The sequence below is a fragment of the Carcharodon carcharias genome, chromosome 5 (assembly GCF_017639515.1).
Source record: "Carcharodon carcharias isolate sCarCar2 chromosome 5, sCarCar2.pri, whole genome shotgun sequence".
Lineage (NCBI taxonomy): Eukaryota > Metazoa > Chordata > Chondrichthyes > Lamniformes > Lamnidae > Carcharodon > Carcharodon carcharias.
In genome coordinates this window covers 159,382,240-159,395,591 of record NC_054471.1, presented here as the reverse complement: position 1 = coordinate 159,395,591, position 13,352 = coordinate 159,382,240, and the positions used below count along the sequence as shown (strand labels likewise).

At 42.0% G+C, this 13,352-nt stretch overlaps 1 protein-coding gene across 11 annotated transcripts in view; it reads left to right on the top strand.

Annotated features, from left to right (window-relative positions):
• LOC121278108 (E3 ubiquitin-protein ligase TRIM9) overlaps positions 1-13,352 on the top strand; it is a 48,196-nt gene that overhangs the window by 12,969 nt on the left and 21,875 nt on the right. For 10 of the 11 annotated variants that reach the window (XM_041188193.1, XM_041188191.1, XM_041188185.1 and 7 more), the window contains 2 exons: positions 111-221; positions 3,313-3,466. In XM_041188193.1, coding sequence (XP_041044127.1) covers positions 111-221; positions 3,313-3,466 — 265 coding nt within the window. Of the gene's footprint in view, positions 1-110; positions 222-3,312; positions 3,467-5,646; positions 5,653-13,352 lie in introns of all 11 variants that reach the window. The other variant, XM_041188186.1, reaches the window with a different exon arrangement.

Here is a 13,352-nt window from a genome sequence, read left to right as displayed (position 1 = left end):
GCTCATTTTAGAACAAGAAAACATTATGATGTGCAAATTTCTCTTTTTCCAATCATGTGTACTTCTAATGTGTTGACTTAGACTATAAACGTTGTACCTATGCTTTTCAGGTCGTTCGGGAACAGATAAGCCACTGTACATTGAAACTTCGCCAGACAACGGGTCTCATGGAATATTGTCTAGAGGTATTAAAAGACAACGATCCCAGTGGATTCCTACAGGTGTGTAGTGTGCATCTGTTTATAATTATATGGTAGAAAATCCTGCTTTCAGCAATCAATATTTAAGTGGAGCGGCCTATTAGAAATATGTTAACAAGAACAAATTACCAACATTAACATTTATTTTAAAGTCACACATGGAGAAAGTAGAAACATATTTCAGTGCAAGACAAATGATTTCAATTTCTATGTAGCAGCAATCTCAAAGTATCTTTCTCCATTGGAAAACAATAAGAAAGAGCATAATATATTTCTCGCAGGTGCACTCTTCCAGTACTTTGGTATTTGTTCACATCTAATAAATTAGTACCTTATTTTAAAGCTTAATCTATTTGCAGCTCAAAAGGGATTTTTAATTGAACATAGCTTGTAGCACTAATCCTCCACTTGAATCACAAAGGAGAAACAGCATGGTTTTGCAGTGTATGAATGAGTCTTGTAAAAATGGCATAAAGAACAATAGTAAAAAAAATGCTGAATTTGTACAAAGCATTGGTTGGGCCACAGGACTACTGTGTGGATTTGGTGCTCTGTTTGGAGAGAATGTTAATGGCACAGAGTGTATCATGTGGATTCACCAGGATGATGTTAGGGATCAGATATTATCTATGAAGTGAGGTTGATAACCTTCAGACTATTTCTTACAGGAGCAGAGAAAGCGCAGAGATTTTAATAATTTTGAAACTTTATGAAGCACTTTGGTACAGTAAACTGAGAGTTGCCTCAGTTTTTGAGTGGTCAGTGAAGGGTAATCAATTTAAAATTGCCATTGAAAGAATGATATGGGTTAGGGAAATTTCTTTCTGAACATGGTGTGTTGAAGCAAAGGCCATTTCATCAAGTTCGGTAAATATTTGAAGCAGGGAGAGTGAGGCTAAAGGGAGGGAGCAGAAGCAATGGGGTTCATTTTGCATCTCTCTTGCAATGAGCTGGCAGACACAATGGGGGTCAGTTTAACTTTGTGCAATGATGTGAAATAAGTGATAACAAATTAACTGTCCGTTGAATACCATGTCCATATTACTTTGTGATAAAGTCACTGGGAGAAAAAATCGAGCAGAGTGTATAATGGACAGTCAGTTCGATATTGCCCATTCTACAACATTGTCCATAGGAACATAGGAACGGGAGTTCACCATTTGGCCCTTTGTGCCTGCTCCACCATTCAATAAGATCATGGCTGATCTGGTTGTGGTCTCAACCAAACTTTCCTGTCTACCCCCCATAACTCTTGACTCCCTTGTCTAACAAAAATCTGTCTAACTCAGCCTTGAATAAATTTAAAGACCCAGCCGGCATTCCCTTCTGGGGAAGAGAATTCCACACACTAATGACCCTCCAAGAGAAAAAATTTCTCCCCATTCCTGTCTTAAAAGGGATTCCTCTTATTCTTAGATTATGTTTCCGAGTTGTAGTTTCTCCCACAAGAGCAAATAAGATAACCTCTCATTCATCTAAACTCCTGTGGGTCTAGGCCTAACCTGTTCACCCTTTTTTCATAAGATAAGCCCTCATCCCAGTAATGAGTTGAGTGAACCTTCTCTGAACTGCTTCTAAAGCAATTATATCCAAAGTTTAATGGCCCCTTTCTGTGATATAAATACTGATTAAGACGGAAAGCTTATATGTCCACAGTTACTTTTTAATCGCTTGGTGCATTCCCAGTCTCAGATGTGTCATCTGGGGAGATGCCAATTTGAAAATTTTAAATTATTTTTGGACTTGTGATCCTTCCTCTTGCCAGTTTCTTCTGGCTATCTAATTCCACATTGATTATTTTTGCTTTTATTCTCCCATAGATTTTTAAGCAAATTCGATCAACTCCCGTCAATGCCCTGAAGATGGACTTATTTTTCAATGCATTTTCATGGTCACCAAACTGTAATAGTCACTGGAATGAGGTGCTTAAAAACTATTACATTGCTGACACTTTCTAGTTTTATTGAAAATCATCGATCTGAAACATTAATTCTGTTTCTCTCTGCAAAGATGCTGCCAGACCTGCTCAATATTTCCAGCATTTTCTATTTTCATTTCAGATTTCTAACATCTGCATTATTTTTGCTTTTGCAGCATTCACTGGTTATGTTCGGGTTTCAAACCCTTGTTACTAGTCAGAATGCATGACGTGCTTGTACAATGTTTGTACTGTTATTCAATTGTTTAATGTTAAGAGACATTGTGCACTTGAATGGTAAATATGAGAGGCAATGTGATCTAAGTGATGGAAGTTTAAAGTGGGTGCGTGAATAGAGAGAACTAGGGATATACGTAGAGATCTTTGAAGGGGGGCAGAACAATTTGAGAGGCTGTTTAAAATTGCATGTGGGATCCTTGCCTTTATTACTGGAGGAATAGAGGAAAACAAAAAAGGAAGTTATGCTAAACCTCTTTTTAAAAAAAAACTCTGGTTAGGTCTGAGTTGGAGTACTGCGTTCAGTTCTGGACACTGCACTTTAGGATGGATGCCAACGTGTTGCAGAGTGTGCAGAAGAGATTTATGAGAATGCTGCCAGGAATGAGGAGCTTCACTTATGTGGCCAGACTGAGAGATTGGTGTCATTCTTAGAGCACAGAAGGTTGAACAGATTTGATAGAGGTGTTCAAAAGCATGAATGGTTTTGATAGAGTAAATAGAGAAATTGTTTTGAATGGTCCAAGGCTAGGTAACCAGAGGACACAGATTTAAGGTGATTGGTAAAAGAGCCAGAGATGACATGAGGAAACATATTTTTATACCGTGAGTTGTTATGATCTGCAATACACTGCCTGAAAGGGTAGAAAAAGCAGGTTCAGTAGTAACATTCAAAGAAAATTGGATAAATATTTGATGGAAAAAATTATAGGGCTATGGGAAACCCTAACCATGACCGGATGGCTCTTTCAAAGAGCTGCAACATGCATGATGGGCTAAATGGCACCCTCCCATTAACACCATTATTCTGTTTATAAACCAATTATTCTTTAACTATTATCTGAATTGCTGCATGTTGTACAAATTCCATATTTGAGCATTTATCTGAAACAAATTTGAATTAAGAAATTCACTGTAAAAGTTGACAATGCATTATATTAAGTGTTGTGGTTCTAGATTTCAGATGCTTTAATCAAGCGTGTACAAGTGTCTCAGGAGCAGTGGGTTAAAGGAGCTTTGGAACCCAAAATAAATCCTGAATTTGATCTGACGCTTGACAATGGCCCATTACTGCAGTCAATTCACCAACTTGATTTTATTCAAATGAAAAGTAAGTAAATGTGTGAAGCAACAATGTATTATGGCTTTAGATTAAAATTTGCAAGGGGGTCTTCTAGTTTATGTAAAGAACTTTACATACACTCAAATTCACAAGCTGTTGTGGCTGTAAGAAGTTTTGTTACACACCAGGTTTGAGTTATCACATCATGCCTGATTCAAATACTTTTTCTGAAGTATTTCTATTAAAGATAAAGTTGGAGTTTTATGGTTCCTCCAGTCAATGTGTCCTGTAATAATGGTAGCAAGAGGGCACAAATTGAAGAAAATCATGAAAAAAAAAGCAACGGAAGAAGCATTTCCCTGGTGTTTAATGTAAAGCTTTTGGAATGATTTAGAATGTGAAGGGCCAGGGATACTTGTGGTGCTTTGGTTGTGATATTACACAGACTAATAAGGGCCATTATTCCTCTACACACATCTCAAAGCAGAGGAGAAAGGGGCAGATACTAGGTATGTCCCATTTACATGCTTCATGTCCACTTTTGGATGTTACTGAAGGGTGGGGCCAAACCATGGAGAGGTGTGGCAATAAGGTAGGAGTGATGTTGATATGCCCCTTTCCTAATTTTTCTAGGTTTCTGCCTGATAGACAGACTGAAGCCAGTAGGCTGTAAACACCTTTTGCTGCTTCCAGACAGGGAGTGCAAGGAACCTTGCCCAGTCTGTCTGAAGCAGGAGTTACTCCTGCAACCCCGTTTGGCTGCAAGCTTCAAGATCATTCCAATGATGTTCCAGGGATGGGGTTGTGGTGTCCTGCTTGGAAGAAACATTAGGGATCATGGTAATGAACCAAACCTGTAAATACTGACAGTTTCAGGTTCCTATGTACCTGAAGTATTCTCCGTGCATCTCGCACTGACTATGGAGTGGGGTGGTGGAGGAAGGCACAAGAGCCTATGTTGAGAGGTCTATGTCAGGGACCTATTGAAAGCACTAGTAATATGGAGCTACAGCTTTGGTTTTGTGCAAGCCATTAAAGAGATTCTATTACAGAACAATCACATGAGCAATATCCCATATTAAATCATTTTCTCTGAAACTGTTGATAGCCATTTGCAATGTCTTAATTGTCAATAGGAATACTTTTTTTCTTATTACACAGGATGTGGGTATTGCTGGCTAGGCCAGCATTTGTTGCCCATCCCTAACTGCCCTTGAGAAAGTGGTGGTGAGCTGTCTTCTTGAACTACTGAAGTCCATGTGGTATAGGTACACCCAAAGTGCTGTTAGGAAGGGAGTTCCAGGATTTTGATCCAGCAATAGTGAAGGAACAGGAATATAGTGCCAAGTCAGGATAGTGTGTAGTTCGGAGGTGAATTTGCTGGTGGTGGTGTTCCCATGCATCTGCTGCTCTTCTCCTTCTAGGCGGTAGAGGACGTGGGTTTGGAAGGTTCTGTCAAAGGAGCCTTGCTGAATTTCTGCAGTGCCATCTTGTAGATGGTACACAGATCTGCCACTGTGCGTTGGTGGTGAAGAGAATGAATGTTGAAATTAGTGGATGGGGTGCCAATCAAGTGGGCTCCTTTGTCCTGGATGGTGTTGAACTTTTGAGTTACTCGCCTCAGAATTCCCAGCTAGTGACCTGCTCCCATAGCCACAGTATATATTTGGCTGGTCTAGTTCAGTTTCTGGTCAATGGTAACCCCCAGGATGTTGATAGTGGTGGATTCAGCAATGGTAATGCCATTGAATGTCAAGGGGAGATGGTTAGATTCTCTCTTGTTGGAGATGGTGATTGCCTGGCACTTGTGTGGCATGTATGTTCCTTGCCACTTATTGGCCCAAGCCTGAATATTGTCCAGGTCTTGCTGCATATGGACATAGACTGCTTCAGTATCAGAGGAGTCGCAAATGGTGTTGAACATTGTGCAATCATCAGTGAACATCCCCACTTCTGGGACCTTCTGATGGAGGGAAGGGAATTGATGAAGCAGCTGAAGATGGTTGGGCCTAGGACACTTCCCTGGTACCACGAGTGGCTTAACTGTACAGGAGGGGAGGAAGAAGAAAGGAAGAGCTATTGTGATAGTCGATTTGTTAGTTAGGGGAACAGACAGGTGTTTCTGTGGCTGTAGACATGACTCCAGGATGGTACGTTGCCTCCCTGGTGCCAGGATCAAGGATGTCACAGAGCGGCTGCAGGACATCCTTCTGGGGGAGGGTGATCAGCCAGAGGTCGTGGTCCATGCTGGTGCCAATGACTTATGTAGGAAAGAGGATGAGGTCCCCTTTAGGGAGCTAGGAATGAGATTGAAAAGCAGGACCTCTTAAGCAGTAATCTCAGAATTACTCCCAGTCCCACCTGCAAGTGAGTATAAAAATAGGAGAATTGAGCGATTAAACATCTGGCTGGAAAGCTGTTATACGAGGGAGGGCATCAGATTTCTGGGGCATTGGGACCAGTTCTGGGAAAGGTGGGACCTGTACAAGCTGGACAGTCTACACATGAACAGGACTGGGATGAGTATCCTCACAAGATTTGCTCGTGCTGTTTGGGGGGTTTAAACTAGATTGGCAGGGGGATGGGAACGTGAGGCCAAAGTCAGAGTAGGGAATGGGAAATGGAGAATTAGTGAGTGACTCTGAAAGACAGAAAAAGCACAGGTTAAAAAGTGTACAGCACAGGAATCTGGCAATGTTAAAAGGTATATATGTAAACGCAAGGAGTATAGCAAATAAAGCCGATTAACGGAGGGCACACATAGACTCATGGCAACATGATATCATCACTATAATGGAAATTTGGCTTAAAGAGGGGCAAAAGTGGCAGGTCAACATCCCTGGATATGGAGTTTTCAGACAGGGTTGTGGGTGGGAGGGATAAAAAAAAGGCGGGGGTGTAACATTATTGGTTAAAGAATCAATTACAGCTGTGAGGTTGGATGATATGCTAAATGAGGAATCAAAAGAGGTCATATGGGTTCAGCTCAGAAATAAAATAGGGGCAGCCACGCTGCTAGGAGGGTACTATAGACCTCCAGATAGTGGAAGAAAGTTAGAAGAGCAAATATGTAGGCAGATTACTGAGTGCAAAAACAATAGAGCAGCAATAGTTGGGGACTTCAACTACCCCAAAATCAGTTGGGATGCAAACAGTGTGAAGGGCACAGTGGGCACAAAATTCTTGAATTTCATTCAAAAGAACTTTGTTAGCTAACACGTAACAAGCCCAGCGAGAAGGGTTGCAATTCTAGATTTAGTCTTAGGAAATGAAGCTGGGCAAGTGGATGAAGTAGCAGTGGGGGACCACTTTGGAGATAGTGACCATAATGCGGTTAGATTTAGCATAATTATGAAAAGGGACAGAGATAGAACAGGAGTGAAAGATCTAAATTGGGGGAAGACAAATTTTACAAAGCTCAGAGCTGAGCTGGCGAGAGCGGACTGGATACAGCTATTAGAAAGGAAAACAGTGTCAAATTAGTGGGGGGCTCTACGGGCACAATGTAGACATGTCCCCACAAAAAAAGGGTGGTACTGCTAAAGCTAGAACCCCCTGGTTATCCAGAAGCATACAGGCAAAATAAAGCAGAAAAAGAAAGCTTATGACAGTCACAAAATACTTAATACTGTAGAAAGCCTAGAGGAATATAGAAAGTACAGGGGTGAAGTAAAAATGGAAAGTAAAGAGAGGATACAAAAAAATATTGGCAGGTAAAATCAAAGAAAACCCAAAGATGTTTTACCAGTATATTAAGAGCAAGAGAATAACTAAGGAAAGGCTAGGGCCTATCAGAGATGTGCATGGTAACTTGTGTGTTGATGCTGAAGATGTGGGCAGGGTTCTCAATGAGTACTTTGTCTCTGTCTTCACTAAGGAGAGGGATGATGCAGACATCCTGGTTAATGAGGAAGAGTGTGAAACATTAGGTACAATAAGCATAGTGAGAGAGGAAGCACTGGAGTGACTGACATCCTTGAAGGTGGATTAAGTCACCAGGGCCGGATGGATTGTATCCCAGGCTGTTAAAGGAAGCCAGGGAGGAAATAGCAGATGCTTTGAGGATAATTTTCCAATCCTCACTAGATACAGGCAAGATCCCAGAGGATTGGAGGTCTGCAAATGTTGTACTATTATTTAAAAAGGGTGCAAGGGATAAGCCAGAAAATTATAGGTCAGTCTGACTTCAGTGATGGGCATATTATTGGAATCAATTCTGAGAGACAGGATAAACTGTCAATCAGAAAGGGATGGGTTGATCAGGGACAGTCAGCACGGTTTTGTTAGGGGAAGATCGTGTCTTACTAACTTAATAGAATTTTTTGAGGAAGTAACAAGCAGGATTGATGATGGTAGTGCAGTGGATGTTGTCTACATGGATTTCAGTAAGGCATTTGACAAGGTCCCACGTGGCAGACTGGTCAGAAAATTGAGATCCCATGGGATACGGGGAAGGTGGCAAGTTGTATCCAAAACTGGCTCAGTGACAGGAAACAAAGGGTAATGGCTGATGTTATTTTTGCAGATGGAAAGCAATTTTCAGTGGTGTTCCACAGGGCTCAGTATTGGGCCCTGCTGTTTATTGTATATGTTAATGATTTGGACATAAATGTGGGAGGTATGATTGGGAAATTTGCAGATGACACAAAAATTGGCCATGTAGTTGATAATGAGGAGGATAACTTGTCTCCAGAATGATATCAATGGTTTGGTTGAGTGGGCAGAAAAGTGGCAAATGGAATTCAATCCAGAAAAGTGTGAGGGAATACATTTGGGGAGGTCAAACAAAGCAAGGGAATACTCAATAAACAGGAAGTTATTGAGAGGGCTGTGTAAGTGAGAGACCTTGGAGTGCATGTCCACAGGTCCTTAAAGGTGGCAGTGTTGGAGATTAATCACACCGAGGCATCATTTCGTATGTAGAAGCCCCATTTATTACTTGTGCACAAGGGAAACAATACAACGAGAGCTACTGTACCATCTCGTAGCAGAATACACACAGACCTGTTAAAAGCATTTTTACAGCCAATCAGTAAATTTTGCACAAACCTGTCCGCTTATTTGCATAAGTTAACTGACCAATTCATGCTCCAGTAAATTTCCATTTCCCTCACAACAGATGTTGTGGTTACGCAAATACTTATCACAACCCTGATTACATTTGGCCTGGGAAGGAACAAAATGGAATGTCTCAGGGCTCATCCTACAACTGTGGTCAGACAAGATGGTATTGTTCTTAAGGCTGTAGTATTTTTCTCTTAGGCCTAGGCATACGATTCAACTTCTCCATTAACCCTTTCAGCACCAAATGGGTTCCCTGCAGTTGCCTAGGCCACCACAGCAGGACAGGTGGATAAGATGGTAAAGAAAGCATGTGGAATGCTTTCCTTTATTGGACGATGTATTGAATACAAAAACAGGGATGTAATGATGGAACTGAATAAAATGCTGGTTAGGCCACAGCTGGAATTTTGTGTACAGTTTTGGTCACCACATTACAGGAAGGACATAATTGCCCTGGAGAGAGTAAAGAGGAGATTTACAAGATGCTGCCAGGGTTTGAAAATTGCAGCTATGAGGAAAAATTGGATAGTCTAGGGTTTTCCTTAGAACAGGGGAGGCTGAGGGGTTATCTAATTGAGATGTATAAAATTATGAGCGGCCTAGATGGGGTAGACAGTAAAGACTTGTTTCCCCTAGCTGAGGGGTCAGTTACCAGGGGGCATAGATTTAAGGTGATTGATAGAGGTTTTAGAGGGGACATGAGGAAAAATCTTTTCATGCAGAAGGTGGTGGGCATCTGGAATTCACTGCTTAGATCGGTGGTTGACATTAAAATGCTCAACTCATTTAAAAAGTACTTGGAACTACACCTGAAACGCTGTAATCTGCAAGACTATAGACCCGGTGCTGGAAAGTGGGATTAAAATGAGCGGCTAGTTTCTTTTTCATCTTTTTCTGGCTGGCACAAACATGATGGGCTGAATGGCCTCTTCCTGCACTGTAACTTTTCTATGCCTTCCTGCCTCGATGTCCTGTGACTGAGATGGTTGATCACCAATAACTGCAACCATCTTTCTTTGTGCTCATTTAACTCCAATCAATGGAGAGTTTTCCCCTGATTCCCATTGACTTCAGTTTTGCTAGGGCTCCTTGATGCCAAACTCGATCAAATGCTCCCTTGGTGTCAAGGGCAGTCACTCTCACTCACTTCTTGAGTTCAGCTATTTTGTCCATGTTTGGACCAAAGTTCTATTGAGGTCAGGATCTGAATGGCCCTTGTGGAACCTAACCTGGGTGTCAGTGAGCAGGTTACTGCTGAGTAAGTGCTGCTTGATAGCATGGTCGATGACACCTTCCATCACTTTGCTGATGATCAAGAGTGGTCTGATGGGGTAGTAATTGGCTGGGTTGGATTTGTCCTTTTTGTGGACAGAACATACCTGAGCAATCTCCACATTGTCGGGTAATGTCATTGGTGTAGTTGTATTGGAACAGCTTGGATAGTGGTGTGGCTAGTTCTGGAGCACAAGTCATCAGTACTACTGCCAGAATGTTGTTAGCACCCATAGCCTTTGCACGGGTCCAGTATCTTCAATCATTTCTTCACATCACATGGAACGAACCGAGTTTCTGAAAACTGGCATCTATGATACTGGAGACCTCAGAAGGAGGCCAAGATGGATCATCCACTTGGCACTTCTGGCAGAAGGTGGTTGTAAATGCTTCAGCTGTATCTTTTGCATGATGTGCTTGGCCCCATCATTGACGATGGGGATATTTGTGGAGCCTCCTCCTCCAGTGAGTTGTTTAATTGTCCACCACCATTCACAACTGGATGTGGCAGGACTGCAGAGCTTACATCTGATTCATCGGTTCTGGGAACATTTATCTCTGTCTATCGCATGCTGCTTCTGCTGTTAGGCACGCAATTAGTCCTGTGTTGTCCCTTCACCAGGTTGATGCCTCATTTTTAGGTATGCCTGGCATGGTCTCCTGCACGCTTCATTGAACCAGGGTGATCCCCTGTTTGATTGTAATGGTAGAGTGTGGGATGTGTCAGGCCTTGAGGTTACAGATTGTGATTGAATACAATTCTGCTGCTGCTGATGTCCAGTTTTGAGTAGCTGGATCTGTTCAAAACTTATCTCAGCACGATGGTATTGTCACACAACACAATGGAGGGTATCCCCAATGTGAAGACAGGATTTTGTCTCCACAAGGACTATGAGGTGGTCATTCATACTAATACCGTCATGGACAGAAGCATCTGTGACAGGCAGATTGGCGAGGATGAGATCATGTAGGTTTTTCCCTCTTGTTGGTTCCCTCACCGCCTGCCATAGACCCAGTCTAGCAGTTATGTCCTTCAGGACTCGGCCAGCTTGGTGAGTAGTGGTGCTACCGAGCCACTCTTGGTGATTTCTGTGTTCTTGCCACCCTCAGTGCTTCTTCCTAGTGGTGTTCAACATGGAGGAGTACTGATTCATCATGTGTGTGGTGGGGGAGGGTGGGTGCACTGTAGTTAGAAATCAGCAGGCAGTTTCCTTGCCTATGTTTGACTTGATTGACTCTGGAGTCAATATTGAAGCCCAGGGCATCTCCCTCCCGACTGTGCCACCACATCTGGTGATGGTGATTGTGTTGCCTGGACCATTGTTTGTAACAATGATTTGGTGAGCATGACTATCTCAGGATGTTGCTTGACTAGTCTGTGGGACGTCACTCCCAATTTTGGCACCAGTCCCCGGATGTTAGTAAGGAGAACTTCGCAGGATCGACGGGGTGGACGTGCCATTGTCATTTCTGGTGTCCAGATCAATGCCGGGTGGTTTGTCCGGTTTCATTTCTTTTTTGACTTTGTAGTGGTTTGGTACAACTGAGTGACTTGCTCTGCCAATTCAGAGGGCATTTAAGAGTCAACAACATCACTGTGGATTTGGAGTCACATGTAGGCCAGACCAGGTAAGGATGGCAGATTTCCTTCCCATTAGTCCACATTAGTGACCCAGATGGGTTTTTACAATAATTGACAATGGTTTTATGGTCACCATTACTGAGACTAGCTTTTATTCCAGATTTATTAATTAATTGAATTTAAATTCTACCAGCTGCCGTGGTGGGATTTGAACCTGTGTCCCCAGAGCATTAGCCTCGGCCTCTAAAATCCGAGTCCAAGTGACATTACCACTATGCCACTGCCTCTCTCTAATCCCTTTGTGCTGTGGTCTAAATTCTGTTCCTTTTTGCTGATTGGTATGACATTTGTTGCTTTTCTTTTGGATGAAAGGACCCTTATTGGCAGAGGCAAATGTGCAAGACAGGAAGCAGCTAGATCTTTAAAGCTTAATACTCAACTGTCTGTCCCATCATCAGGGCAAATTGAATGTTGAGGCTTGAGCACTTCAGAAGGAGCTCAACTTTCTTGTACATGTCATGTCTTGCCTTTCCACCTTGGAGAAGGACTGAGCAATGACTCGTTAGTTCCATGATGACATGCCCAGCGATGTTAGATTGGAACCAAGCTAACTGTAAATGACAGATTCAGTGTTCTGATACCTGGACTAGTTAGATTCTCAGTTCTCCAGCACACTGCTGATCATTGACCAACCAGTTTGGCCATTATTGGGACCTGAGAGTTATATGACTTGACTCCAGTAATTCTTCAAGCCAGATCATTCTTGGAAAATCAGGCAGAATTGAATAGATCTTTGCTAGTAAGCTGCAGGATTTCAGTCGTTTAAAGTCCAGCAATATCTCTATGCGCTTTTGGGGCCCCTGAACTTTGACTCTTGCTAATCTAAGCCTAGACTCGGGTAGATGATTAAAGTCTCTATTGAGAGAGAGTATACTGCATATGTATGGGTTTCTCAGTAGCTTGTTTTGGAGACTTATGCATGGTGATGGGGTTTTCGCATGTCAGACGTTTGATTGATTGTCTGATCATTCGGGTGTCATTGGGGCTTATTTGGTGTTACCCTCTCCTCTGTGCCAGAAGGTTGTTTTGTTGAAAATCCCCTCCAGGATTTGAGCACATGATCTAGGCTGACAATTTAGTGCAATAGATTGAGGATATGCTGCGTTGTTGGAGCTGCGGTCTTTCAGCTGAGCCTCTGTCTGCCTGTTGGGCTAGATTCCATCACTCTATTGAAAGAAGAACAGGGAATGCCTTTACTAACATTCATCCCTCAAGCACTACAATTTGGGAAATTAACCTGTTGTGAATTTCAGTACTGCTTGAGGAATCTTGCTGTTACAAGTTGGGTGCCTTCTTTCCTTACAAAATGGTGAATGCTTTTAGACATTTCTTGAGATGTGACAACACTTTTTTTTTGTTTTTTATATATTGGTTCATGGGATGTGAGTATCACTGGCAAAGCCAGCAATTATTGTTCAGATCTAACTATGCTTGAAAAAGTGGTGGTGAGCTGCCTTCTTGGTCTGCTCCAGTCCCTGTGTTGAAGGTACACTCACAGTGCTATTAGGGAGGGAGTTCCAGGATTTTGTATAAATGTGATGCTCAAATCAGAAGGAAAAGAGCAGAGTGCTTAATCTAATGCACCGATTGTCCCTCAACTCTTCCGACTGTTGCTTAGCCTTCTGAAAGTTACTGAACCATTTAATCCTTGCAGAGAAAGAAACATTTGAATTTCTTGGCTGAATTCCTATTACTTCAGCAAAGAAACACATATTATCCAATTGATTTATTGTGATTTTATCATAGTGATGCTTTACAGAACGCAAACTGTTTAAGCTTTAATGCATTCATCTTCATGTTATCATTATTACCAGCTTTCTCATGCTTATAGATATAAGGTATAAAAATAGCTAAGTTACTTGTCTGAGGCCTTGGGAGATTTAGTTTCTAAAAGAATTAGGGTATAGTTTTTGCTTTATCCATCTTGTTAATATGGTTAATAGATGGATAAAGTTG